Source organism: Archocentrus centrarchus, chromosome 7, assembly GCF_007364275.1.
Source record: "Archocentrus centrarchus isolate MPI-CPG fArcCen1 chromosome 7, fArcCen1, whole genome shotgun sequence".
Lineage (NCBI taxonomy): Eukaryota > Metazoa > Chordata > Actinopteri > Cichliformes > Cichlidae > Archocentrus > Archocentrus centrarchus.
The window spans coordinates 970,808-998,102 of record NC_044352.1 but is presented as its reverse complement, the minus strand read 5'-3'; the positions used below and the strand labels follow the sequence as shown (position 1 = coordinate 998,102).

General features: G+C 48.7%; 1 protein-coding gene across 1 annotated transcript; it reads right to left on the bottom strand.

Annotated features, from left to right (window-relative positions):
• Positions 1-25,367, bottom strand: LOC115782888 (cryptochrome-1-like). Its single transcript, XM_030733388.1, has 15 exons — positions 25,205-25,367; positions 22,007-22,170; positions 15,308-15,416; positions 15,058-15,200; positions 14,729-14,913; positions 10,878-10,966; positions 10,382-10,522; positions 9,423-9,734; positions 8,940-9,091; positions 5,559-5,761; positions 4,888-4,995; positions 4,657-4,803; positions 4,347-4,424; positions 4,094-4,218; positions 1-3,362 (listed from the first exon to the last, which is right to left on the bottom strand). Exons 1-15 carry the CDS (start codon positions 25,229-25,231, stop codon positions 3,354-3,356), a joined length of 1,992 nt encoding a protein of 663 aa, XP_030589248.1. The 5' UTR covers positions 25,232-25,367; the 3' UTR covers positions 1-3,353.
• Between the last annotated feature and the right edge of the window lie 1,928 nt (positions 25,368-27,295).

The window sequence follows — 27,295 nt, the reverse complement described above, 5'->3', positions numbered from 1 at the left end:
GGTTTTCAACTTGTAACAATTTTAATTTCCTGTCATGAACTTGATCGAGCACAAAAAGCCTTTCACAACACGAGGAGAGACAGAAAGAGCAGAAGATTACAGATAGATGGCGTTCGTCTTCACCTTCATGAAGGGAAACAAAAGAATAGAAACTTGGTTCAACTTCCCCCATAGTGATAAAAGCTACAGAAAGCCAACGATGTTCAGATCCTCTGGAGAACAGACAGAATTATAATACAGAAACACTACAACACTTGGTACAGTCTCTCCCTCCCTGCCCCACATCAGCCCCCTCAGACCCACAGATAACGAATTCTGTCCCCACAGCTGCTTTCAAACCGAGGCGCCTCAGGAGGGCGAAACCTACAGCCCCCCCGCCGACCGTTAAAGGTGCAGCGTGCAGGATTCCCGCCTCGCTGTCAGAGACCTGAGAGTGCCGAAGAGCTCGTCAAACGGACTTGGCGTAAAAGGATCCGCTTCCTCTGCCAGTTTGTGTTTACCTGTTTACAGGTGAGAAAATCCTACATGCTGAACCTTTAACATCTGCTAACCCCTCCCTAACCCCCCTCCTCCTGCTGCAGCTTTAATCAGTGCCGTACTACAGATTCTTTATCTGTGACAGCCACAAACATTTGAACTCACAAAGAAATTAATTACATATCAAACACTGAGCTCGGGAGCGACTGTGACTCCTTTCTCTGGTGGGTCGTGCAAAACTGCCGCTGCTGCTGGGTATTTACAATAATCGGGCATTAGCACATTTTTAAATTGATACCCTCGTTAGAAAGCTGGGGTCAATTTGGCATTTAGGTCAAATCAATATTTTATTCTTATACACCATCAACCCACATGTGAGCTCTAAAGCTATAAAGTTTCAAACAGCTGATTGGCTCATTCATCAATCAATAGATCAATGTGGTGATTTAATCACAGCTACACTGCTTAAACAGCAGGGGGCGCTGATATCAGGGGCAGACTGATGTTCTCTCCTGGCTAATCGTCATGAAGGCTGAGTGTGTGAGAGAGTTTGTATTTATGATCATTGTGTTTATCCTCAGCCTTCATTTATGCTGCACTTTGTTGACTCTGGCCTGTTTATGAGCTCTTTTGCTTTTAAAGGCCTCCACTGTTCAGGAGAAGGCTTTTATTGTGAAACAGGAAGTGTCAGGGACTGAGTCTCTTCAGTGGCTGCAGGATAATTACTGTACAGTTACAATAGCCCACATTCAAACTGACCGTCTCAAATGAAAGCAGGTACTTAATGGAAAAACTAAATGTAAATACAGTACAAATACTCTGTAATTACCACATATGTTACAGGTATTTATAATGACTCCAGTTCCTATATTTACTCTGCTTGTTAAGTACAGGGGTAATTACTCTGCTCTGCTTTAACACAGGGGGAGTTTCCTGACACTACCTGAAGTGCAGGTGTTTGCTGTGGACCACATGCTGCCGGGCGTGTTTTACATTCTCTGGTTTGAATTCATTCTTGGAGCAGGAGCCAAGTGACGGTGGAGGGTGGAGGGGTCCTCAGTAAAACTCCAGCTTCATCTTTCATCTTACACGACCTGTGACCCTTCACCTGTCACTCAGACTGTGGCCAGACTCACATTTATTCTTTATTTGTGCTTCTGTTTGTCAGATTGGGGTTTGAAAATGATGAGTGCCAAGCAGCCACGTCTGTGTGTGTGTATGCGTGTGTGTACGCAGACACACTCGTACAGCAGCAGGAACCCTGTGAGGAATGTCGCTGAGGCTTGTCGGGATCTTAATGCTGCCGCCCGTCTCGTCGCATCGACTCCACTTACAGTTTTTCTTCCTTTTTGTTTATCAAGTTTTTGGTTTTTATAAGAAATCTTAGAAAAATGTGACACCTGTGAGAGGAGCCTGGATCCAGCTGTTAGCTCAAACCACCACCACATCTGCAGGACTTTCTGCGGCGCAGGAAACCTCAGGCGGTGTGTGAGGGGAACAGAGAGGTGAAAGTGTGACTTCGGATGGAGAAACTCAAAGTAAACTGCGTCCTGAACCACAGCACTGTGAACCGTCATTAACAACGTGAGAAACTGTGTGAGGATGACGGAGAAGCGTGAGAACGCTTCCACAACGAAAACTGAGTTTTCTCCCGATGAACCCGGAGACGGCGCACCAGGACACAAAGCTACACGACGCCACGGCCTGAAGGCAGTTTGTACAGTACGAAGCAGCTCTTCACTAACCTACAGCAGCGCCGGGACACGAGTTAAAGACCACACATGGGAGGGAACTGGTTTGATGGTTTGTTACTCAGCTACAAATAAATATTTAGACACACTCATGAATGAAACTCCTCCGAAGTGAATTTGGACCTGATTTTAGCTGCCGATACGAGTCGAGTGTTCACAAACCGGGCAGTGAAAGATGCGCCCGTGACGTCAGAGTTAAAGGTACTTTCTGTGAAATCCTGTAGTTTAAAGCCAAAGGTCGAGCTGCATGTGAGCAGCAGGAAGAAGAATCTGTGACTTTGAAGTGTTGAGATTTTAGCTGAAGCTGAACTGCAGCATCACTTTAATATTTACTGAACCAGGTGAGTGGTTCCAAACACACAGAGTGGTGGGCGGGGACAGGTAACCCTGTGAGGGCAGAAAAATAAAAATCTGAAGACACTCACTGGAGAAATGCTGCCCCTGGTGGTGGTGAGTCTCAGTGAAACTGTACATGGAATCACAGCAAGTACCTTTAAGAGGATTTCATAACCAGCTGCACCTCCAGTATCCAAAAAACAAACAAACAAAAAACTTTATTTACACAGACAGAGGAAAGAAAGTTTCACCCCGCCGGAATTAATCTGCATTACAGCTTAAATATCAGCGCCTCACCTGCTCAGGTGCCTCTGGTTCGTGATTTTTTAACAGCATATTTCATATGAAGCAGTGGCGGGCTGAGAGCGGCTGCTTCAGCTGCCGTTTCCTGTGTGAACCTGTGTGAATAGAAGAAGAATGGGTAACGCTGAGCTGGGTTTGATCCCGCCTCTCGTACACTGGTAGCTGCTTCGGTGTTGTCGCTGGTGGCAGCAGTTTAAGACACGTTTGTTTTTTTTTTAGTCGGTTTATTTATTTTATTAGAAATAATCTGCCGAGCTGTAAGTCTGAGGTCATTTGTTTCTTTGCACATTCCTCTGAGGTCAGAGGTCAACAGACTCGAACCGGCCGACACATTTTCACCTCTGTGTTTGCACCCTGGGGAGTTTGTGTGTGTGTGAGGAAGAGGAGGAGGAGACTGTCTGAAGCTGCTGTGATTGGAGGACAGAGCGGTCATGTCGGGGTTTCCTCTCTCTGCCGGCTGGATGGACGGTCTCTTCTCCACCTGCTCTAGGTAGCCTGCAGGAAGATGAGAGGAGACACACCTGGTTTAATGCTCACAGGAACATCGAGGCTTTAAAGGGGTCCTACTCTTCTTCTTCATCTCACTTCCTGTCCTACAGCTCCTGTTCCAGTGATGATGTTCATATTAAAACATGTCTAATAACGAGGTCAGTGTAATCTCTGTGGATCCACCCACAGCACGAGAGCAGTGCTGCTGCTGCCGTGTGGTTTGGATCCCCCCCCCGGTGCTGTGGTGAGTGTTAAACTCTGAGCTTAAAGACGTGATGCACAACAACACAGCTGGAGAGGCCGAGAACGACCACTCAACATCAGGTGGGCTGAGAGCTCCGCCCCCACCGCCCGTCCCCCAGGATACGCACACTGTGCTCCACCTTCATTTTAATTCATTTAATGAAACCTTGTGTCACTCAGAGTATGAAATGAACTTTCAGCTTTAACTTTCTTCAGTTCCTGCTGTGCATGAGACTCTGTTTGGGGGGGGGGGGGGGGGGGGGTACATGCAAAGCTGCTGAAGCCCAGAATAAAACTATGGAGCAGAGGTCAGCTTTAATGTCCTGAATGCAAACATCTGCTTCGTGTGTTTTATTGTGAGCAGGTTGACATTTGCATACATAACTATCGTGTGTGTGTGTGTGTGCGCGCGTGCGGTGTCGGGTTACATAATCAGTGTTTTTATAATGTTTCAGGAAACCTCAGCCTGATGGTGTGATGAGGGGAAGGCTGACCTCTGCACTCTGCCGCTGCATCTTGTGTACGGAGCAGGACGCCACCTCTTCTTCCCCCGACCCCCCGCGTTCCGACTCGCGCTCCCGTTTTCCCGTGATGCCGCCCCTGGGGTGCAGAAGGAGTCCTGAAACAAAAGGAAGTGATTAAACTGTGGTTTTTGTCTCAGGCACACAAACCGACTAACACTCGAGAACAAACGAGCGTTTGATGATGGACTCGTGTGAAAAGCATCACGCGCTGCCTGCGGCCTACCTGGGTGCTGAGGCACAGCAAACTCGTGGTAGAGCTGGCTGCTGGTGCTCTGGCTGGCGTCTGGCACTGAGTGGTATCCTGCAGGAGACACACCGTTACCTTCATCACAGCGACAAAGCGGCAGAGCTCATCTGTGATGCAGACTCGTGTTATTCCACTGTGACATCATTAAACTAACAGTGCAGTGAATCTGTTCTCAGATCAGTTTGCTTGCACACAATGCGGTGTCGGCTGAATGTCTCAAAGCTCTTTCTGTAACAAATGCAGAACTGGTTATTTTTAAAAGCTGGAGACGACAGTGATGATGTACCATGCTGCTGCTGCTGCAGCAAAGGCTGCAGTCGTTGCTGCTGTTGTCCAACGCCGCCGGGTCCCGTCTGCTCTTCACTGTCAAAGTTGAGCAGGATGCTTCCGCTGCCATTTCCTGCTGGAACCGGGCTCCCCGACACTCCAGGCACTGAAAACACAGAACACGTCGCACATCAGCAACGACGCTCCAGCGCGACAGCGGCAGCTGCTACAAACGTTCACACGGACGCACAGTGTGAATTGTTGCTGTTGTTGGTCCCTGGCTGCTGCTCTCCGGGAGAATAGGCCATCATCCCCCCGTTCCCGTTCCCGTTGGTGGACGGCACAGATGCCAGCAGGCCTGAAAGGTGCAAACATACATTCATTATTTATTTACTAAGGTTTAGTCTGAACCAGGGTTCACAAAGGGCAAACAGGATGTGACACAGGTAGTCCCACCCCAACCCCCCACTTCCTGTTCCTGTCTGACATTAATAGAATTATAACTTCCAATCACATATTTGTTATTGTGACCCAGAAGGCATCGCAGCCACCCACCCCACAGGTTGACTTTACCCAGAATGCACTGGATGAACCATCCAGGGTCCCAGTGAGTTTAACCTGCTGCACATTAGTCACAGAAATCATACAGATGCTCAGAGCTGCTTAAACATGTTTCTCAGCCCTGAATGTTTAACGTGGATCTCTGTGGAGGACCAAACAGCAATCTAAGCACTCTGCACTTTCAGGCCTGCAACTCAGAAAATATTTATATTATGAAGCTAAAACTTTTCAAGGCCTCATTAAATATCCTAAAGTTATTTTACAAATAAAGCAGCTGAGGGTGGGTGGGTGGGTGGGTGGGGGGGGGGTCATGGGGCTCTTTGCTCAGAGGGTAAATTCTGATGCTCTCCGATCTCGTACCCAGTCCTCTGTATCGACTCAGCTGCTGGTAGATCTGCTTCATCCTCTCGATGTTGAGCCGGCTCGCCTCTGCGTGGTGCACCATGGGCTTCGGGTAATGGACTCCGATGATGCACTTGGCTGCTGCCTGCACGGGCTCGGGAGCGTTCCACGGATCGTAGATGAACTTAGCGGGAAAACCTCGGAGGACAGGTAAGTATCGTCTGGAAGTAGATGGAAACATTAGACATGCTGGCTTCTGTCAGCAGGAGGCGGGGCTTAGAGAGGGTGGGGGTGACGCAGGGAGGCAAAGGTTAACAGTTAAATGCTCAAGAGCTACTTTCTCATCTTCGTCAGTGTTTCCAGGCTGAACTTTAAGCTTCTGCTGGATAAAGTGAGTCTGAGTCCTGCAGCCTGTGTGTGTCTGTAACTGAGAGCATGCTGGTCTTCAGCACTTCATGCTTACAAGTATTATGGAAAATAGCTGCTACAAAATGAAGCTACAAACAACCACAACACTGCACAGTATGGTACAGTACATGAGAGTATGGGTACAGCGGCACTGAGGGGAGTTACCATCACAGTGCGCCCACAGGAAGACTATGCTGCCAAACATGGTAGAAAACGAGGGGCTGTGGTCCCAGACAACATTTACTGTGAGCTGGTGTGACGGCAGCCACGCCGCGCACACACAGTGATGCTCCGAGAGCCAATGAGAATGCAGCGAGGCTTCAACATCTCACAACCTGCTGAAGGTTCCTTGGGCTGTTGTGGAAAGAGAGGCCACCTACCTACTGCGCTTGGTCCGACCTTACCGAGTCCGAGGAGGGGACACAGACAGGACGGAGGAGGAGGGGGCGAGTGGAACAGTGGGAAGCGGCACAGTGGGGTCGGGTGGCGGTGCGGTCTTGTGGACGCGCACGTGCTCGACGGACGGAGACCGCTCCGTCGCTAGAGACATCACTGCCGATCGGTGCTGATGACGCTAGGAGACGTCTACTGCAACACGCCGTTAGAAAGCACAAAGTTTTGACCCCGCCCACCCGCAGCCCTCCCCCCACCCCGTTCGGACCGGAGCTGGCATATGGTGGAAAAGTTCTGCCATCGAGTTTCCTGTCTGTCCACTCGGCTGTAAAGGCAAAGCTTCTTCCCGCTCTTTTGTTTCACCTCCAAGCTTTGTGCAAGTCTTCACAGCTTAACGTGAAAAAGCGCCGAGAGCACCCCGAGGGCTCGCCGTCGATGACAGAAGGCTTCCATCATACCTCCCAGCTCCAGCCCCACCCTCCCTCCAACCTTCCCCCACCTCCATCCCCATCAAACAGCAGTGGACTGAGAAAAGAGCTCAAACCTGCTCCCCCTGTCCCTCAGACTGTGGTGTTTGTCTTTTAAGTGGTCAGTGGGCCAAAGCCCCCCTGCTGACTGTCCTCTCCCACAGCCACAGTGCCACACTCTGGGCTGGCCCACTAGGGAGCCCCCTCATTTCACCAAAAGGGACCACAACCCTTTTGCCAGGAAGATCCGCGACCTGCCGGCAGCAAGAAGTCCGATGGAGGGCAGCAGTATGTGGGAGGGGTAACGTATCTCTATTATTACCTGTTGAACTATCAGAGCTGCTTTAACTACTCTGCAGGGAACCTGACCATGTTTGGGTCAGCTGATCAAGTCTGGCTGGACGGCCTCACTTCACCTTTAACCCGACCAGGAGGATTCACAGTAACACGTCAAAGGTGGGGCTCGTTTATCCCTGCTGGATGTGGTTGGATGTTGGATGGATGTAACTGAGGGTGTGTGTACTTTTTCTAACTATGCACCACTCTGGGCTTGGAGGAGGCGGCTTTAGTGGAGTGATGGATGATTGTTGGGAAAAGCCTAAAATTAGCATCAGTGGTATTTTTGCGTATGGAGACAAATACGCTAAAGACTGGAACAGTGTGTGTGTGTGTGTGTGTATATATTTCTGTGTATCTGTGTGTGTGTTAAGAGGTGAACAGAAGGCTTGAACAGCCCACATTAAGGCTGTACTGATCCTGTACTGATCCCGGGTCGTGTCCTGTTGTTCTGTATTCAGCATCAGAGAACTCGTTACTGCCCCCTGGTTCTTCCTGCAGGACCTTCCTGTAAATCTGGCTTCCATTGTGCCTCAGGCTCCTGTTTGTGCTCTGCTTGATGTCCATCTACACTAACTGGAACATATGTTGTGGGTCTGTGTGGTCCAGCTGCTGCTCCAGGTCTGCCTGAACCGGCAGGGCTGCGTTCACAAAAGCAGAGCACCGCTGAACATTTCACAAAGGGCCGGATGAGGGGCTTTGCCCAGCGCCTGGACAGTGGACCGGCTCGCGTGGCACAGCGCGGGTAACGAGTACCGGCGCCAACCGTGCATCACTGCGATGGCAGAGCTACAGCTGGTCCAACACCTCTCCTCACTACCCTCTGTGGAATGTTTCATAGCGCTCTACTTAACGAACGCAGGCGAGGCGTTTGCGTTCCCCTACCGAGGTCAGAATCCCTTTTGACGAAATGAGACGCCACCGAGTTATAAACCTGCTCAGAGGGTGCCGCTGGGGCACGAGTGCCTCAGGATTGCACGGGTGAAACAAACGGCCATCGACAGCGTCCATCCACGGCAGCCCCGGTTGGGAGCGCAGGCTGCATCTGGGTGGAAGGGCGAGAGAACGGCCAATCACCTTAAAAGCAATCAGCTACAATCTACGAAGGGGAGAGGGACCGCTGAACTTTTCCCCCAATCCCCCAAAAACACAAACACAGAGCCACATCCAGAGAGAGGAGTTAGCTACACCTCTGCAGCAAATCCATCTGCTGGGTACATGTCTACAGACGCACATGTGTACACAATCACCACACACTCACAGACAGAGGCAGCAGAGACCGTGTGAGATCTTTACAGAGGGCATGCTCAAGTCCAAAAACTAAAGTGCTGAAGTCTTAACAGAGAGCTAAAAAACAACTGATGGACCAAAAAAAAAAAGAAGAAGAAGAAGAAGAAGAAGAAGAAGAAGAAGAAGAAGAGGAGGAGGAGGAGGGAAGGACGTTTGTTTTTTTGACTTACCCAGAGATCTGGAGGTCCCCTTTATCCCCCCATCTCTCTCCCTCCCTGCTATATTCTGCTGAGCTGACTGTGTGTCAAATACATCATTAGCTGGTAGGTACTGTAAGGTCAAACATTACTCACACACAAACCCTGAAAACACACGACTATCTGCTGTCTGTGCCTCCTCTCTGACTCACTAATGTCCTCTGATAACCTGAGTATTGGCTCCTGTATGTGAAGCACTTTCATGTTCAAGTATCTGTGTAGTCCAGAGAGACGGAGGGAGGAAGGGCGCCATCCAGGTGCAGGGTCAGCTGCTGGCACCAAGGGGCGATGGAAGGAAAGGTACCCACCTGATGAAGTCCCCGTTGGGGTCGGTGCGCCGGCCGAAGCCCACGGGGCAGTAGCAGTGGAAAAACTGCTGGAAAAATGAACTGCAGGACAGCCACATCCAGCTGCCCGCGTTCACACTCCAGTCTGCATCCAGAAGCAGCTCCTCAAACACCTGCAGCAGGTAACCGACACGCTCCAGGTGAGCATTTAAACCTCAGGCACAGATCCCTCCAAATAAACAGGAACATCAGCAGACACGCAGGGGAAATAATATCACGAGGCCACGAGAAACAAGCTGCTCATACATTCATTAAAATGATTTGTTTCACTTCATTAATTATATTTAAGCTGTGTGCATCGTTAGAGCACAAACAGCACAGAGATCAAACATGTGGCCCGTTTCCCTCATGTCCACATCAGGCTCTGTGACTACCTGCACGTTACATCACCTCCTTTCACTGTGTCGGTATCATTGGCACCGCGACCACTTCCTGTGCGCTCACCTTCATTCCTTCCTCCCAGCTGATCCACAGGTCTCCTCTGGTGAGGAAGCAGGCCACGGCGTGCCTGGCCAAGTGATGGATCCATCCCTCCTGCCTCAGCTGAGTCATGATGGCATCTATCCATGGAAAGCCCGTCTTCGCCTCGGCCCACTTGGCGAGCGCCTCGGGATTTTTGTCCCAGGGAATGCGGACGCAGATGGGGTTTCCCTCCATCTTGTCGAAGCGCGGGTTGTTGGTGGCGGCGGTGTAGAAGAACTCGCGCCACAGTAACTGTCCGTACAGGGAGAGCGGCGGAGAGCTGTTCTTCTTCACCTGCACAAATTTAAAGAGTCAAAGTTCTGAGAGAATTCTGAAGAAAAAACATTTTTCTCAGTGCTGCTCAGTTCCTGTTTCATCTCAGCTTAAAAACTGTCTGTTTATGGATATCAGTGTGAAACGTGACGTATGAATCCTGCAAACCCGTCAGCTACATCTGACTTCTGTTGCAGGTGGTTGGAGTTTGTTTGGCCCTCAGACGGTGGCTTCACAGTGGTTTACACCCAACTCACAGTCCCCCCCCCCCTCCATGTGGAAGCCCCGGTGAGTAAGTGAGCAGCTGCAAGCAGCTCTTCGTTTTCCCTTCAGATGCCGTCATAACACTGTTCTGAGGGGTCTGCTGGGTGGGGCCTGTCTGCAGATTAGATTCAGCTTTTTTCTCTTTACATGCAAACAAAGCCTGCTCAAACCTGATTGGTCAGAGCCAGGAAGCATCATTCCTGCAGGTTCTGTATATGCACGTGGAACTGCAACGCCTCATTTCTTTGTTTTGCTAGAAACCTGAACTGCTAGTTCCAGTGGATGGCGCTCTGCCTGTAAACCTTTTCTTTGCACCTGCTCATTATGTGCACAACATGCATCCACGCTCTAAACTGCCCGCCTGGTTACAACAAGCTGTTCAGAGATCAGCGTGTGAGGCGCACCTTGCGGTAGAGGTCAGTGAGCTTGAAGTAGAAGAGGCGACAGGAGAGGCAGCCGAAACGCAGGTACGGGCTGAGGCCCGTCGGGCTGGCCAGCAGCGAGTTGGCGTTCATCCTGGGACGCTCGAAATTCGCCACCCACGCCTGGAGACAGAGGAGGGAACGAATTTACCGTCACACGTCATGTTTTTATGAAATCTTCACCAAAGTACAGAGTGCATCAAAATATTTTAATATATACGAGAGGATTTGAGTCATCTGGTTATTGAAATATAAGTTTCGTTATTAGTTCAGTTCATATTAAGCAAAAAATTTTAAACCTAAGCATTGAAATAAAATCTAAAATCACCAAAAAAATTTTAACTTTTAAACTTTTAAAAAGTTTTAAAATTAAAGATGAAATATAAAAAAAACACACATAAAAAAAGCCTTAAAAACCTGCTAAAACTGAAGTGAAGTGAGCAGCAGGTCATCAATCATGACGAGCTGCAGTACCCACCTTTCTCTCCAGGTGGCGCTCTATCCTGGTCAGGGCCTCCGTCTCTCCTCCCGGCCACACGGCTGACGGCAGCCCCTCCGTGTCAAAGCCTGGAAGAAAGGTTAAACGCAGGCAGCCAATCAGCACGTCGCCTTCCTGCCTCCCATCATGCACCTGTGAAACCTGCTTTTATACAGCAGCTGCAGGTGAGCTCTGACATCGTAACGTTTCTGTGTCCATCAGCTGTGTGAGCGTCTGAACCTGCTCGCACACACCTGGGCTGAAGCTGACAGGTGAACGCCTCCGCCACTCTGATTAAGGATCATTACAGCCGCAGCGGCGATGAAGCTCGGGTCTGACCGTTTCTACAGGTGAGCGTCACCTGTAGAAACGGTCACGGTCATTTTACAGTTAAATATTTTTGATTTAGACTCTTAGTTATTGAGTGAAAGTCTCGAGCTGAAGGACCTGCTGATGTAACTGACCTCCGGCTGCCCCGTCGGTGGGACCTGCCTAGGGTTTAATCCCGGGATCCGGGATTCCCGGGAAATGCGATCAGAACCATTTCCCGTTTCCCGGGAAACGTTAGACGGGAAACCGGGAAAAAAGTCGCGCGCGTCGATTTTACTTTCAGAAAGAAAAGAAAGCTTCAGAAAGTTAAATTTAAGGAAATATTGAGAGAAGGGTTCGTTTAATGCGAAAAGCATTACTCTTCATTTCAGGCACGTTCAGCCTCCGTTTAAGGCTTCAGCCTCTTCATCTCAAGCGTTTTAATAGAGGTATTACACAGTTGTGCTTTTTTCCTCTTTAATTTGTTGAAATCGTAGGCAATGTGTTTACCCTAAGGTATTTTGTATTATATAATTTTATATTATTATATATTGTTATATTGCATTATATAGCCTATAAAATATGCCTGCCCTGAACAATAAAGAAATATCTGTTTAACTTCGAGTGTTTCTTTTCCTCGTTTGCAGCCGCTTACTAACAATCATGAATTAGGATACGGGCCTAATGTGTGAAGAAATTATCATGAAATGATTGCTTTAACATATTTCGCTTTTAAAATGGAGTTGAGTAAAATGTATATTTTTTTAGGCTATAAGGATTGGCCAGTTTTTCAATAGACGATTCACAGCGAACCTACTTTAACCCTCAGACACGGTGTTATAAATTTGCTGTTGCCAGAATGGCAATGACCAAGTCGTAGTGCATTACTCAAGGCCCTGTGTTATGTCATATTATAGTGTAGTACGGTAGTTAACTTTTCAGTGACTATAACAGCGTTCCACTGGTGGAGATATAGCGCAACAGATGTCGCCACGACAGCGTGGCTGAGCCTTTATCAATGCTGTGGAGATGAACCGTATTGTTTTGCACCAGCAGTTGTAAAATAGCTTGGTATAATTCCATGTACAATGGAGGAATATTCGAATTATATTTGTTAAGGGAGTGTTGAGGAACGATACAACACCGCATAGCTCGAGCACTCGAATGCCGAGATGTAGGTTTTATTGCGTTAATCAAGCCGACGTTGCCCCCTACTGGGCATAACAGGACATAGCTGGAAAGCTACCTCTACAATATCAGAATAGGTTAAGGCCGACACAGGCTACAGAAGGCCTAATTAAAATAAAAAAATAAATAAACTTTTTCCCGGGATTCCCGGGAAATGACGAGCCATTTCCCGGGATTTGATTCATGTCATTTTCGGGAAAAATATTAAACCCTAGACCTGCCGTGATGATGAAGAGCAGCTCGGGCTTCAGCATCACACCAACAGCCTGGAGACCGAATAGGTGGAGCGTGGGCTCAGATATCTCTGCTGCATCATTTCCAGTGATGGCGGTACCCTCCCACACGAACACAGCGTGGAGGAGGTGGCGTCAGCGCGCCGGCATCTTATGCAACTGATGGACGTCAAAGATTTCTCAGAGGCCCGGCGGACCTCCGCGGATCTGAGAGCCGGGCGGCAACAACGCAGCACATACGGGAACAGCGAAGAACGTCTCGAGGAAGACGAGCAGCGTACGAATGATGCTCCAGAAGAGTTTTCAGGTGCAGCAGGAAGAAGAGCTCTCAGAGGAAACCCGCATCGGGATCGAACACAGGGTCCTCTGACTGAGGAACCCCGGTGTCGGGCGTAACGGCCTCGGTACTGTCAGCACGATTCACAGGAACCATCCAGAACCACGTTCCTGTCGATGAGCTGATTAATCTGTGCTGAAGCCGAGGAAACTCCGGCCCGCCCCGTCTCCGAGGTTAGACCGTTATTACAGTTACTCATGAACAGCAGCTGAAACCATCAAACCCATCAGGGTTTCCCAGCTGACACCTCGAACAGCGAGCTGCTTAGAAGCTTCTTTAAAATAAGGTCTCTGCAGACACACAGCTGAGCGTCTTCTTCCTTCATCCTTTAAAACCTTCAGCAAAGCTCTGAACACACTTAAAGTCAGTTAACTTCTATTAGATTAGAGTTCTTTTCTGGGCAGGTGTGCTGTCACTGCAGGTGACCTGATAAAGTCAATGAGCAGCAGCTGTGAGCAGCAGATGGAGGCGGAGCTTTGAGAGCTGCAGATCTGTGTGAAGCAGACTGAGGATCAGCATGTTCATTCAGGAGGACGGAGCTCCTTAAATATCTCAGGGGTCAGAGGCACAGGTGTTACACAGCAGGTACCTGTATGAACAGACAGCTTTAAATGAGGGAAACCAGGTGAGAGTTTGAGGGTTGGATCAGCATCCCTCACAGTTGTATTTTTATTATTTTACTCCATCTGTGCCTCCCAGGATCTTTGAGCTGAGCTGCTCCAGGAGCTGATCTGAGATCTGTTCTTAGAGCTGCAGAGGCCTCAGATCAGCTCTGCAAACTGAAGGGTCGGTGCTCAATCACAGAGATGTATGAAGTAGTGAGTATTCCTGTTTAGCCCTCTGAAGTCCAGGTCCTCATTAGTCGTCTGAGACTCACACTTTCCTCCTTCAAACTGAAGTTCTTCCCAAAATGTCATTTTATTCTCCTCCAAACGTGGAGTTCAGGTTTGGGTGAATGTGCAGCACCGAAGTCCTTCAAGCATCACAGTTTGCCAACAGGAGGCATCTTCAAATATTTAATCTGGATTATTCTTCACAGTAACTTTAATCCTAATAATTACTGGGACAGAAAATCTCCAGTTAAAAACTCTTTAAAACTTTGGTGCCTTCGCCCCCAAATATCTTTCTTTCTTCTGGAAGTTAAACTTTGAGCTTTTATTGAACTCCAACACAGAGTTCAGAGCTGGACTCAAACGGTCATGCAGCCAGCCACCACTAGGTGGCGCTGCAGCCTCTGCAGACCTTGGCTCCATGTCTGTGTGTGACAGGAAGCTGGATACAAACAGGCGATCTGCAGGTTTCTTTTTTTAAAGTCACTTTTGGGCCTTTCAGCCTTTATTGTGACAGGACAGCGGAGGGAAGACGGCGCCCAGCATTTCTGTCCAAAACACCAGAATCAGCGGTCATGTGACCACAGCAGGTACGTGCTGCTACTATGGTAACCACACCAACCTGAGAGTGTGTGTAAGATTGTTTCAGACATTTAAAATCAGAGCATCAATACAGAAATCTGACCTTCAGAGAACAGAGCGGCGGTTCCTCACAGAACTTTAATTCAGATGTTTCTGCAGCTGAAACCAGGAAAAAGCTGCTCTGAAACTTTGAGACGCGCTTCTTTTAAACGGTTTTCCTTGTTTTGTTGAAGCGAATCATCAGCGGAGCTTTAAAGAAGCTGCTGGAAACGTACGGAGCGGTCTGAGGCGGCGCGTTGGTGCTCAGACGAGGATTTTTTTATTTTTCGGGGGGGGGGGGTGACGCCTGTGGTAGTGCGTTCGTTTTCTCACCCAGCTCCTCCAGGGACGGGACGCCGTACTTGTCCCCGTGGTCCTCAGAGACGGGCGTGACGCAGCGGCCCATCAGCGCGTCCGACAGCATCTCGGCGGGCATCTCGGGAGGATCCAGCCGACTGATCAGAGTCTGGAAACGCTTGTAGGTGAGAGGAGGCTGTCCCCCGTTCAGCTCGATGATCCTGCAGAGGAGCACAGAGGGCGCTTGGCGTTTGACCCCAGATCACATGACCCCAGATCACACCACATGTTTACAGCTTCACACTGTTTTCATGCGTGTCAGCTGCAAAGTTAAATAAAAACTAAAGCCCAGGTTTGCTGCTCACCTGTCGAGGTCATAGAGGGTGTGTGATATTTTGACGATGACCTCCACGCCCGCCTCCATTGCCAGCTTCTTGATGGCGGCGTCTCTCTCCTTCCCAAAAGGCTCCGAGTCGTATTCAAAGGTCAGCCGAGAGATCTTCCACTCCTGAGACACAGAAAGAGGTATTCACACAGTGCGTTCCTCTCACTTCCTGTCCTCCGTCACATGACAATAAAAATGCTGAACTTTAGGGAGGGGCGGCGGTTTCTGACCTTAAAGAGCCGCGGGAACACGTTGGCTGGCTGCCCCCTGATGACAAAAAGGCGGGAGTTGAGCTTACGAAGGCTGGCATCCAGATCCTCCAAACACTGGAGGAGAAACCTGAAGAGGAAGAGAAAGAGGAAGAGAGAAATGGGATTATTTGACACGGATGGGAACTCATCATTTTAAAGCTGGGCCTTTTACATGATTGAATCCTACAGCTTAAACTCACTAAAATCCTTTGGGAACGACTTCAAAATCTGATTTTTTTTCCTTTAAACTTTTTGTCCTCTGTCAGCTGCTCCTTCAGGGGTCTCCACAGCAGATCCTCTGCTTCCACCTCCCCCTATCCCAGCACCCTCCTGTGGCACACCAGCCCTCTGCACGGCCTTCTTCACCGAACCTCCTCTGAGGCCTTCTCCTCCTTCAGCCTGCAGCTCCATCTTCAGTATCTCCACCCTCTGCACACGGCTGAACCATCTCAGCCTCTGTGACTCGGAGCTGTCCCTCTGATGGAGCCGTCCTGCTCGTTCCCAGTGAAGATCTGAGCCTCTCCAGTCTGTCTGTGGCAGAGCCACCATCTCCAAACCATCACAGCAGGTCTCAGTGCCATCTTTAAACCTTCCCTTTCACTGTGGCTGCTCTCCTTCAGTCACAGATTACCTCTGACACTCGTCTCCACCTGCTCCACCCTGCCTCCACTCTACTTCACCTGTCTTTAGCTGGTTGACCCCAGGTATTCCTCCACCTTCACTCCCTCTCATTTACACACACTGAGTCTGTGGTGCTTCTGACTCGCTGCTCTTCTCTCCAGAATATACCTCCACCTCTCCAGGCTCCCCTCCACCTGCTCAAAGGATTTTTTCTTTATAATTTACTTAAAAAAAACAAACCAACACAGGGTTTAAAAACGACTTTGTGCCATAAAGATCTTTATCATTCAGACTGTGCTGGGGAGCCGGGAAGTTTGGGGATCAGGTTGTTTTAGGACACTGGAGCCTGACTTCAGCTGGTGTCACGTGTCAGAGCTCTAACTTCAGCTCAGAAGATGAGGCTGGAGGTGAGGAGGAAGAGGATGCTGGTTTATTAAGATGCTGGTGCCTCTTTCCTTCGTGTTTCCACTTCTTTGGTAAAGGGGGCCCTTCCCCGACGATAAAGCAGGTACACCTGCTCTCTGCTGCCTCAGGCATGTGGTCGGTCTGTAGCTGCATACATAAAACGTGATCAGGCGGGACGGCGATGTACATCCATCCAAGATGGCGGGGCAACATGGCGGCTTCCACAAACCGGCGCCCCCTCCTGTGCATTTTAATGGATTCATTCTAACTTTATGGGATAAGACATAATCACACAGTATCTACTGATGAGCACAGAATCCTTTTTTCTAGTAAATAACCTAAAAACTTACTTACTGAATCCTTTGTTTTCTTGTTTTGAATAATGATGTAATCAAGACTGATACGCTGTGACTATATGAAACTAGAATTAGAATGTGCCAGTACTTCATGCCATCTCACACGGGCATGGCATGCAGTCTTAACCAGATATCTTTAAACTGTTTGAAATGGCTTTATTAAATTTAATAATTGGACTCCTTATTCCGTTGTGTTGTCTCATTTCTGTTTGATAAACGAACATGCCGGAACCTGGGGGGATAAGCTGGTTTTTAGGTTCCTTCAGTGCGAACACTTCCTGTATGAGCCGCCTGCTCACAGACAGCACTGCCTGCAGGTCAGACGGTCCAGACTGAGCTCTGAGCGTCTGATCGGTGCAGCTCCCTCCCATCTGACCCCGTCGTTAAACCAGAGGCCACCAAAGCTCTGCCTGCTCCCAATCCGCCTGCACGCGGCGGCACGTGAGGACCTGCACAGACTCAGCGAGGAGGCGGTTTTATAACCGACCGTCTGCTCTTTTTATAGATCGGTTCAGACTGCAGCCACTCGGGCCGCCAATCATTTGATCTGAGGAGAATAAAAACAGCCCAACACCGACTCTACAGCTCGCCCGAGGCCGGCCATCAGTTTGTGTCCTATAAAACATCCCGAGCAGCTCGTTTCCCTTCATCATCACATGATGCTGTACTAAGAAACTAGCAGCCGATGTCACAGCTGATACGCATCATTTCCTGTGAAAGGAGGAAATGTGAGTGACCTCGTTTCAGCTTTTAGGACAAGATGCTGATGTTACGTCTCGCTGTGGTTTCTCTGCAGCCAGTAACACTTCTATTACAGAGACCCCTCTCAGTGCTGCTTTGTTACTACAGTACAGTTAAGAAGCCCCTCTGAGGGTCTTTATTTTCCTGATGAGCGCCGAGGCTCAGCCCAAACCCCACATTCTTCTTATTAAACATGTTCTGACTGCCAAAAAGGAAAGACGGAGAGACAGAATAAAGAGGACAGGTGACCAGAAATGGGTGGGGTTGTTTTTCTGGTGCTATGATGAACAAACACAGTTCATTATAACTTAAACGAGCTTCCTGTATTAAGCTGACAGACGAGGTCGTGTACAAAGACTCCTGAGTGGTGCTCGGGCTGCTGACGGTGACGGCCGGCATCGGTGAGGCTTCAACGTTTCAGTCACCACCAGCTCATCGCCTTTGCAGAAACAGGAAGTGAAGGAAACACGAAAAAGGTGACGGAGCGGCTGGTTTAACACGCCGACCCACGGTTTCAGTCTCTCTGCTGCATTCACGTCAAACAGCTCCACGCCTTCACGCACGTGAGCGTGCACGTGCAGAGAGTGAACACGTATGAACAGGCAGGTATCTGACAGGGAAGCTCGCACTGCTGCTCATGTATGTGAAAACAGAGAGGTGCTGTGTGTGTGTGTGTGTGTGTGTGTGTGTGTGTGTGTGTCTACAGCCATCCTTATATAACTGTTCTGGCCTACATCTGTCACAGCAGACACACTCTGCTTCGACCGCTCCACAACACAATCCCTTAGCCTAGTAACCTCATTCCTGAGCGCGCACACACACACACACACACACACACACACACACACACACACACACAGCTGTAATAACAGTCACTGGCTGGAAGATGTGAAAAAAACATTTTCCTGACTAAAAACTTGAACCTACTGTTGTGACACTTTAATGGAAAAGTTTCTACTTTAAAATAAATAAAAAACCTGTCGCCATCATCATCACCATCATCATCATCATCGTCACCACCATCATCCAGACCTCAGCATGTGTCACTCTGAATCCACTCTGACAGAGGACGCTCTGAGGTGGCAGCCTGAATCCCAACAAACTGGTTACATTAAAGTCTCGGATCTGCCAACAAAGGAAAGTGGGACTGTGACGGGGGGGTGGGGGGGGCTCTCCAGACGACTGCTCGTTAAATGCTGTGAAATCCACAGGCCGGCACAGCGCTGGCCAGAACCCGGATGATGCAGGAACCTTTCATTCTAAGAGGTTTAAGACATAAACAGGTTTCTGTGTCTGTGAGCAGTAACAAAGAAACACACGTTTAACACACTGACCCACACGCCTGCACAGACCTGAACCCACTCACTAATCAGATTTCTCTCAAAGAAACAGACGACATCTCTCCAGCGCCATCACAGCGAGCACTGCAGGAACCTCCTGCTCCAAGCAGCTGATATGAAAATACCCTAACAGCAGCGTCCCGCTCAGGGTCACAGGGCAGGAGGCGAGCTCTACCAACAAACCAGTACACAGATCCCAGAGTTCCCAGCCTGGCTTCAATATGCAGGTTTGGATCCACAGGTTTGATGCTGACTGAATGTAGCCTGTAAATCTGGAGCTTCACAGCCAATAAGCAGCAGGTCCAGTTTGACAGAGTTATTTTTAGGACACCGCAGGGTTCCTGTCTGAGCCCGTTTCCTGCCACACACCTGCCTGATGAGTCATTTCTGGATGTTACACACACACACCGACTATAACACTGCTTTGTGTGTCAGAGCGGCTGTAAAACCCTGCGTTTAGGTCCTCAGCTGACATTCTGCAGTCGCACACAGACTCAAACATACGACCCGTTCGGTACCACAACATCTGAAGCGCCCGTCACCGACAGACGAGCTAAAAAGCTGCGTTTGTGTTCAGGTTTGCTGAGCCTGAGTGGATCATCTGCTCTGTGACAGGACGATTCAGGCCTGACAGCAGCCGGTAGCCTCGGTCACCACGTGATGAACACATTATGACTGATTCGCCACATGTACTGCAGGTTGGAGCTCCTTCGTCTCTTCCTGCTCCTCTACCTGTGGCGCTACTCGCTGGATAACAGGCCCTCATGTAGGTCACGATCACATAACTGCTCGTAAGTTTAACGCTCTGGCACACTAACCTACATATCTGCACTACTCTCATATTTCCCTGAAAATGGGAAAAAGGGATGTAGCCCTTTAACAATCCTAGGGCCCTTACACGGGCCCAAATACATGGGAAAATGAACCCCAGGGATGTTAACGGGGTAGCTGAACTGAGCGGAGTCCAGAGGGTGGAGAACAAATCTGAGAAATAAAGCGTGAAATCCAACACAGAGCAGCCGACTCAGACAGGTTTCAGAGCTGGGGGAGGTGAGCCGGGGGGGCAGCAGCTACAGACTGATGTACTTTTACTATAACTTATTAAAATGTGTCTGTTCTGGGTCAGCTGCTGTGAGGTCAGGTTTAATATGCTGGGCAGTCTTTACTTTAGTCCACACACACCCCTGTGATGATGATGATGATGATGATGATCTACAATATTAAATCATTCAGACGCGTCAGCTGCTGTTTGCTGTAATCTTCATTGGTGAAAAGTATAAAAACATATTTCTATGACCTGTAATGAAGCGATCATTGATGAAACTGAAATAATTAAAAAAACTTTAAATCTTTATTGTATTGAAATCTTTCCCCTGTCTGTAATTAGCTGATTAAATGAAGTGCAGCTCACAGACCGGCTGAGGTTACCTCAGTGAAGCCTCATGAGGTAAAGCTTGGATGCAGGTTAACAGTAACCTACATCTCAGGCAGCTCTCCGGTTTCAGCAGATGCTTCCTGAACACTGCAGCTTAATCATCTGTGACCTCTCAGGACATCCTGCAGCACGTGGACCACAGAAAGCTTCGCAGGCTTTGAGGAGGCCCCTTAAGTTTGGTCTCCAATGTGACAGTGCGTCTGCTAAAGACTCAGCTCACTCCCTTCATTCAGAAGATGGAGCCCTTTAATCCCAGCAGACAGACCTGCGATGCTAATGGGATGATCGTCTGCCATCACAGAGCTGCAGGTGTCTCAGCAGCTGAACAGACATCTGTTCGCTCCCATTCATCTGCTCCACGAGCTTCCCGATGTGGGACCTTGAACCACAGAGCGCCTCCGGACGGATCGAGTGGCCTCGAGTCTGACGGCACGGTTTTTGGGCCCGAAGTGGGCGACTGTCTGCAGTTTCCACCCACCTCAGTTTAAAACGTGAAAAAGAAGCCTCTACACTTTAACCGAATCACGCACAGCACAGACTCACAAATCCTCCTGCTTTTCTCCGACACGTACCCAGGAAACACCTCGGCAGAGGGTGAGCTCCCATGAACACAGCTGGGGCTCGTTCAGAGAGATGCTTGCCTTTGCCTCACGTGGCCATAAACTGAATATTAAACAACTGCTTTAAGAGCCTGATGTCTGAGATTAGTCCTACAGGCTGAGAGCATTAAACACACCACAAGGACATTTATGGCAAATCTCAGACATTTTATGACCTTTTCATCAACTCTGAGCTCCAAGTTGACATTTATTAGTTTATAATGAGGAAAACATCCATGAACACAGTCAGAGCCTCTGACGTGGCATCGGGATCAAACTGGGAGAACTACAGAAGCTGTTTTGGAATCTGCTGGCGGCGACCTGGCGTGTGCGTCAGTGATGCGCGCCTCCTGCATCGATGCCGCTGCCTCGTTTACCCTTTTAGCATCGCAGTCAGCTGGACGTGAGCGGGTCGCTGCTGCTGTGTGACGACCACAAACAGCAGCTGAATCGACACCGCCCCCCCGGCTGCAAACACACTGACCACGCAGTCTGACAGCCTAACCTACTTCTGCTGTAACCTGCTCGTCCAGCCGCTGAGCCGCGCTCCACCTGCAGACTGACCTCCACAGGCAGGATTATGGAGGAATGACCGCCCGAGGCTGTGACCGCAGCTGAGCCAGTCGGTCCTCCTTTCCTTCGCCTGAAGAAGTAGATCTAACAGGCACTCTGTGGTCTGTGGACCTTCAAAGATCACCAGCAACAGTTTCCCACCAACCAAATAAATCTCCTGGAGCGTGAGGGTTTCCCCTGAAAGCACAGAAACGCTGACATCATGCTGCGGTTTGAAGAACTGCAGCTTCATCACATCAGAGCCGCAGTTCAGAACAGTCCTCCTGTATGTCACACCGAGGCTGCTGCAGCCCCCGGCCTCCCCAAACAAGCCCCCCCCCCGGTTTATGAGACAGAAAACTGCTGATATGAAACCCGTCAAACACACGTGTGTTTTTCTACTGGTGAACTGCTGTTTACAGGTATTACTATGGTATTATCCTCAGGTTAAGCATTTTAATATTTAATGTGCATCATTTCTGTTTTTACAATAGAAAACACACAGATCTGCGACACTGCAGGATAATCCAAGCACAGAGGTCCAAATGAACCCAGATTTTTGTGTGTGCTGCATTTTGTGTGCAGAAAAAATTAATGCTGTAAAAATATTCGACTGCTGATCCTCTTACCTCCACCTGTTGACCCCGACGTTGGAGGAGCCCGCGAACCACGGGTCCAGGAAGTAAACGCAGCGCACCGTCGCTGCCCCCTGGACTGCCTCCCGCAGAGCTGGGTTGTCATGGAGACGGAGGCCCTTTCGGAACCAGTGGATGGAATTTGGGGCCATTTTATTCTGAAAGGAAGGAAACAGGAAGAAGTTTCACTGAGTCTGCTGAACCAAACGAGGACAGAAGCAGCAGGTGGGACGGCCCACAATAGAATCAGAGGGTTTTATTGCTTTCTACTGTGGGCAGAAACGGTCACATCATCCTGACTTCCTGTCATAGCTCCCATTCCAGCTCAGGCTGTGCTAAACACACTTTTTTCTACAGCCAATCAGAATAAAGCTGTGTTAATGGGGGGAGGAGCTAAAACAGCTGGTTTCAGAGGATAAAGTGAGCTGAGAGGGTTGGTTGGGTGAAGGTGGGACCTGTGGCTCTGACTCCCTCAGGCTTACCTGTCCTACAGGTGTTCACTTTTATTCTGGAGCAGTAAGATTAGGATCTGTTATCTGAAAGAGAATCTATGCAAAGATGAGCCCAGTGTTTACCTGCTAAGAACAGATTATAACCCTTTCCCTGGCAGATTAATACTCAGCTGCTGCAACAGGTGTGGTTTACCTGCATGGCACAGACAACAAGGCAGTTTCTGTATCGGCTGTGAACATATTATTTCTTTAATCTTTAATCTCCTGAGCTCCTGTTTGTGATGCATTTTCAATTTCTCCTTGATATTTGTGATTAAATGGACCTGAAATGGATATATACTGAGCTTCCTCTTTGAACAGGAAGTTGTACTTTTGTGAGAAAAAAAAAATGTCCTCAGATGTGGACAATGGGATTATTTTATAGCATAACACAACAAAAACAACATGACTTAACAAAGCATAAAATACTACTGAGCACAATGAAGCACGAGGTGCAGCAAAGCCAAACTGTACTGTAATGTCCCCATATGTGGACGAGGGGTCTCAGGAGGTTAACACGGGAGTCTATGGGGACTGACTCAGTGTGGCGCCTCTGCTGGATAGCAGAGGAACTGCAGGTGTTGGAGCTTCAGCTTCTGTGTCAAACTGTATCTTTTGACCTAGTTTCAGATTATAATCTATTCGGTGATCTCAAACTGAACATTTGAGCTTCTACTGATGTTTGGAGCAGAGAGTCAGATGATTTCTGCTGGTTTCCTCTGGCTTTAAAATTCATTCTCATGTTTTAGCCGTGCGGGGAGGACGATGCTCGGACCAGCTGAGTCTAACAGGACTCATCAGTCTGATTATTTCCTGATGGTTGAATGACCTCTGTATCCTCAGCTTTTCTGTCCTGACAGTTTAGAAGAGGAAAGCCTGTGTTTGACTCAGGTGTGACAAAGCTCCACCCACCACGAGGTGACCTCATTGTTTTGAAACGTTCACCTGTCGGGCGGCAGAAGCCGATCAGCCGGGAGGAGGACGGTTCCTGCTGAGGCTCCGCGGCGTCAGGGACTTCCTGTTACCTGTGATAAACCTGCTCGCCACATGATAAACAACCAATCAGGTTTCCATTTATTCTGCTGTGACGTCCACGGAGCGGCGTCTAAAAATAGCCACAGTCAGCGTGCCCCCCAACAGCCGGCGATGAAAACGTGTCATCAGCGTGGAGGGAAAACTCACGCCTGCATCAGTCAATCCCAGACGGCTCGAGGCTCAACGGCACTAAAGGAGGACGAGGAACACCGACGTGTTATTCTCCCCGTTTTACTCTTTCTGCTGCACTTTAGAGACATCTGATTAAAACATTTGAGGTTTTTCTACTTTTGTGAGCAGTTTTTTGTTCTTTTTTTAAATTGAGCTCTTATGATAAACGATTCTGAAGCCAAGAAACCAGACCGGACCGACCAGCTCCTCGTGCATGTTAGTCCAGTTCACGGTCCTTCAGATTCAAGCTGACAATAAAATTAAAATGTATTAATAAGACATTTTAAAGCAGCTTAAAAAGACAAACCATCAAAAACTAAAAATATAGAAAAGAAATAAAAATCTAAGGTTGGATACAAAAAAAAAAAAAAAATCCAACCTGACGTCCTTTCCTGCTTTAAGCAGCCTCATCATCATCATCATCATCATCATGGCACCAAAACATGATTTATACACCGATGCTTCAATAAACTCATCATAATAAAGACAATCCCAGGGTGCACCTGTGCGATATCAGACTGACCCACTAAGACGCAGCAGCAGAGTCGGCAGGTTGGAGGGATGAAGGGACCCCCCCAGTTAGAACACCTGTCTCCACCACTCCGTGAGGCTGAGAGCAGGAGAAGCTGAGACGCTCGTCTCGGAGCGGGATGAGCAGCTTCAGGAGGGTTTCAGGAGCTCTGATCTGATTTCTTCAGAGGTTTGCAGTAAAACCAGGTTTCAGTTTTACGTGATCTGAATTCATTTTTGTAATTTTGACTTCAACAAACATCTTCTGAGCATTTTCTCCAGATCTAGTGAGAAATCTCCTCTTTATGTTCACTTTACATGATTCATTACTCACCAACAGAAGCTCCACCTGTGATTTCCTCCAAAGAAAAACTCAAACTTCCCTCTGACCCACTTTCCTGCCAAAGTAATCAAACGATTCCACATCGATCTGATTGACCAGCACATCGATCCCACATCAGCCTGAGCAGTAAACTGTTCCTTAATGAGTTTATTTTGTTATGAGCAGTAAAAGATATAAATATATTTTAAGCTTTACGAACAGAGACTATTTTCCATGAGAGAGTTTTATTTCCATCAGCTGCGGTGAATCTTTGAAGATTGCCGAGTGGATCTGCGGCAGGTTTCAGACCTTCGGGGGGTTAAAGTTCAGCTGCTGCTGAAATTATGACGTTTAAACGCAAAAAACTGAAGCTCTGGGCTGCGATGCGTTCACAGACTCCACCTGATGGAAATTAGGTCACAGAGTTTTTGTGAATGGGCTCTCCGCCTCAGCTCAACTTCAGCCCGAATAAAAGCATCGCGGATGAAAATCACCTGCACCGGGCTCAGGAGCCCCGAGTCTGCCCGGTAAAACGCACCTGATGCGGGTTCGAGGCGGAGGAACAACATTAGAAACGGGGTCACCAGAGCGGCACTTATGTAACCGGTGGCGCTGTTAATAACAACCAGAGCCCGGCTCCCTTCATCAGCCCCCCGCACTCACCTTGTGCTGGCTCCCCGGAGGCGACATCTATGTGAGGCCCGGAGACCGGAGCATCTCATCGGTCGGTGCGGGAACGGGACGCGCTGCGGTCCGGTAGGTGTGTGTGAGTTTGTGTTCAGAGGTCCGACTGTCTGCACCTCAATCCGCTGCTGTACTACTTTGTTTCATAACAGTTCGGCTCAGTGCGCATGCTCCGCCTTCTAATCCAGGACTCATGCTGCGTTCAGGGAAGGAGGGGAAAAAAGTGTTACTGAGCGCGGCACTGCGACATGTTAGGGACCGCGAAAGGTAAATACAAATAAATAATTACAGTTATAAATAAATGAAGCGGGAGGATAGCGATCTTTTAGAGTAAAGCCGTAAATTTACAAAACTAAGCTCATTTCAGATTTACATCAGTGTAACACGGTCTGAAATTAAAACTGCCTTTATTCATGTTGAACCTGAAATAAATGATATTTTCACTCTCTTTGATCGGTTTTCCTGTTATCAAAGCAGCAGATATTCCGGGACGGTCCTGTTGCAGTTAGCGCTCACAGAGCTGCCGACACCGTCAGAGAAAAATATTCAGAAAAGAGGTCTTTTTTCCTAGGGCACCGCAATGCAACACAGGCACTGTTGAACGTGCACGCTGACGTGCTCCAAATCCCGGCTTCCTCATTGGCTAGTTTGCAGTCACGTGCTGCACGCCGAGTCACGTTTATTAGGCATGGCGATGCGGAAGTCCATTCACAACAGCGGCGGCAGCTGCAGGAGAATCGCAGATCAGGAAGCGAAGGGTCGGCGGGAGGTTTCCACAGGTCGGCGGGTTATTAGTGATGGGCAGCTGAAGCCTCACGAAGCTTTGAAGCTTTCAATCCAACTGGTTCATTTCTGAGGCTTCGTGTGCACACAACCCCCCCTGCTGGTGAAAACCTTTATTGTCGTTTCAGCTATCTGTGATACCTCTGTCCTGCAACATTGTCAGCATGGGAATAATCACTGCAGAGAAAAGAAAGAACACCTCAACTTGATTTTGTGTGCTTCATTCATTCATTCATTCATGTGTGTGAATGTGTGTGTGATGGTAATAGAGGCATATCAGTGTGTGATTTCAGTCTGTGTTTAAATCAACCCAGCGGGACCTGAGATGTTCAAACTGCAACATGTTCAGACTGTTTCAGTGTTTCCAAAGATAGGACAGTGATTGTGTTTATGAATACTGGGTGATGATGACTTTCCATCCATCCATCCATCCATTTTCTTCTGCTTATCCGGGGCCGGGTCGCGGGGGCAGAAGCCTAAGCAGAGAAGCCCAGGCTTCCCTCTCCCCAGCCACCTCCTCCAGCTCATCCGGAGGGACCCCAAGGCCTTCCCAGGCCAGCCGAGATACATAATCTCTCCAGCGTGTCCTGGGTCTACCACGGGGCCTCTTCCCGGCCCCGTGGTAGACTTTATTGATTTTTATTAAGATATAATATTTTTCCACTCTGCTTTGACTCAGCCGGTTTCTCATTTTGGAAATAACCCTGTCCTGTGGTCCTGAGGAGGCAGAGGGGCACAGGTGTCCCATCACCAGATGTTCTGTACGAGAGTCAGAGCTTCCAGCCTGCAGAGTCTCATTACAGCTCATATCTTATCCACATTCATCAGCTCATCAAATTAAAGTCTTCATGCAGCAGTTCCATTTCTGTGAGCAGCTCTGAATGAAGCTCAGACGTTACCGTCTGAGCACACCTCTGATTGGAGCGGCGGAGCTCAGTACCTGAAGTAAAGCTTTCCACATTTAAAGGGTCACAAAGTCTACATTTGGAGGTCAGAGGCATCTGAGGTGGCCTAAAATCCAAGAGCTGCCGCTTTTCTAAAGCTTCTTTTTCTTGGTTGTCGTTGCTGTGTCTCCTCTGAAGACTCTGGACATGAAACAGTAAATGTTTCTGCTGTCTAAATATGTCATTTCTGGCTTTTTACAAAGTCTTGACAACCAGGGGAAAGTAATCATAGCAGACACACATCAACAACTATTCAGCTTTTCCAGAAAACCCCTTTGTGATGTTGTCCATCAGAGGGTTAGGGTTTCTCCTTGCCGATGATGACTGTAACACATTAATAAGA

What these genes read in the sequence shown, in the direction of transcription:
- LOC115782888 (XM_030733388.1), bottom strand. Translation starts at nt 25,231, where the DNA reads ATGTCGCCTCCGGGGAGCCAGCACAAG. An exon ending in TGTTCCCGCGGCTCTTTAAG is followed by an intron (nt 15,201 to 15,307) that starts GTCAGAAACCGC and finishes TCTGTGTCTCAG; the next exon opens with GAGTGGAAGATCTCTCGGCT. An exon ending in CCCGTCCCTGGAGGAGCTGG is followed by an intron (nt 10,967 to 14,728) that starts GTGAGAAAACGA and finishes CCTTTCTTCCAG; the next exon opens with GCTTTGACACGGAGGGGCTG.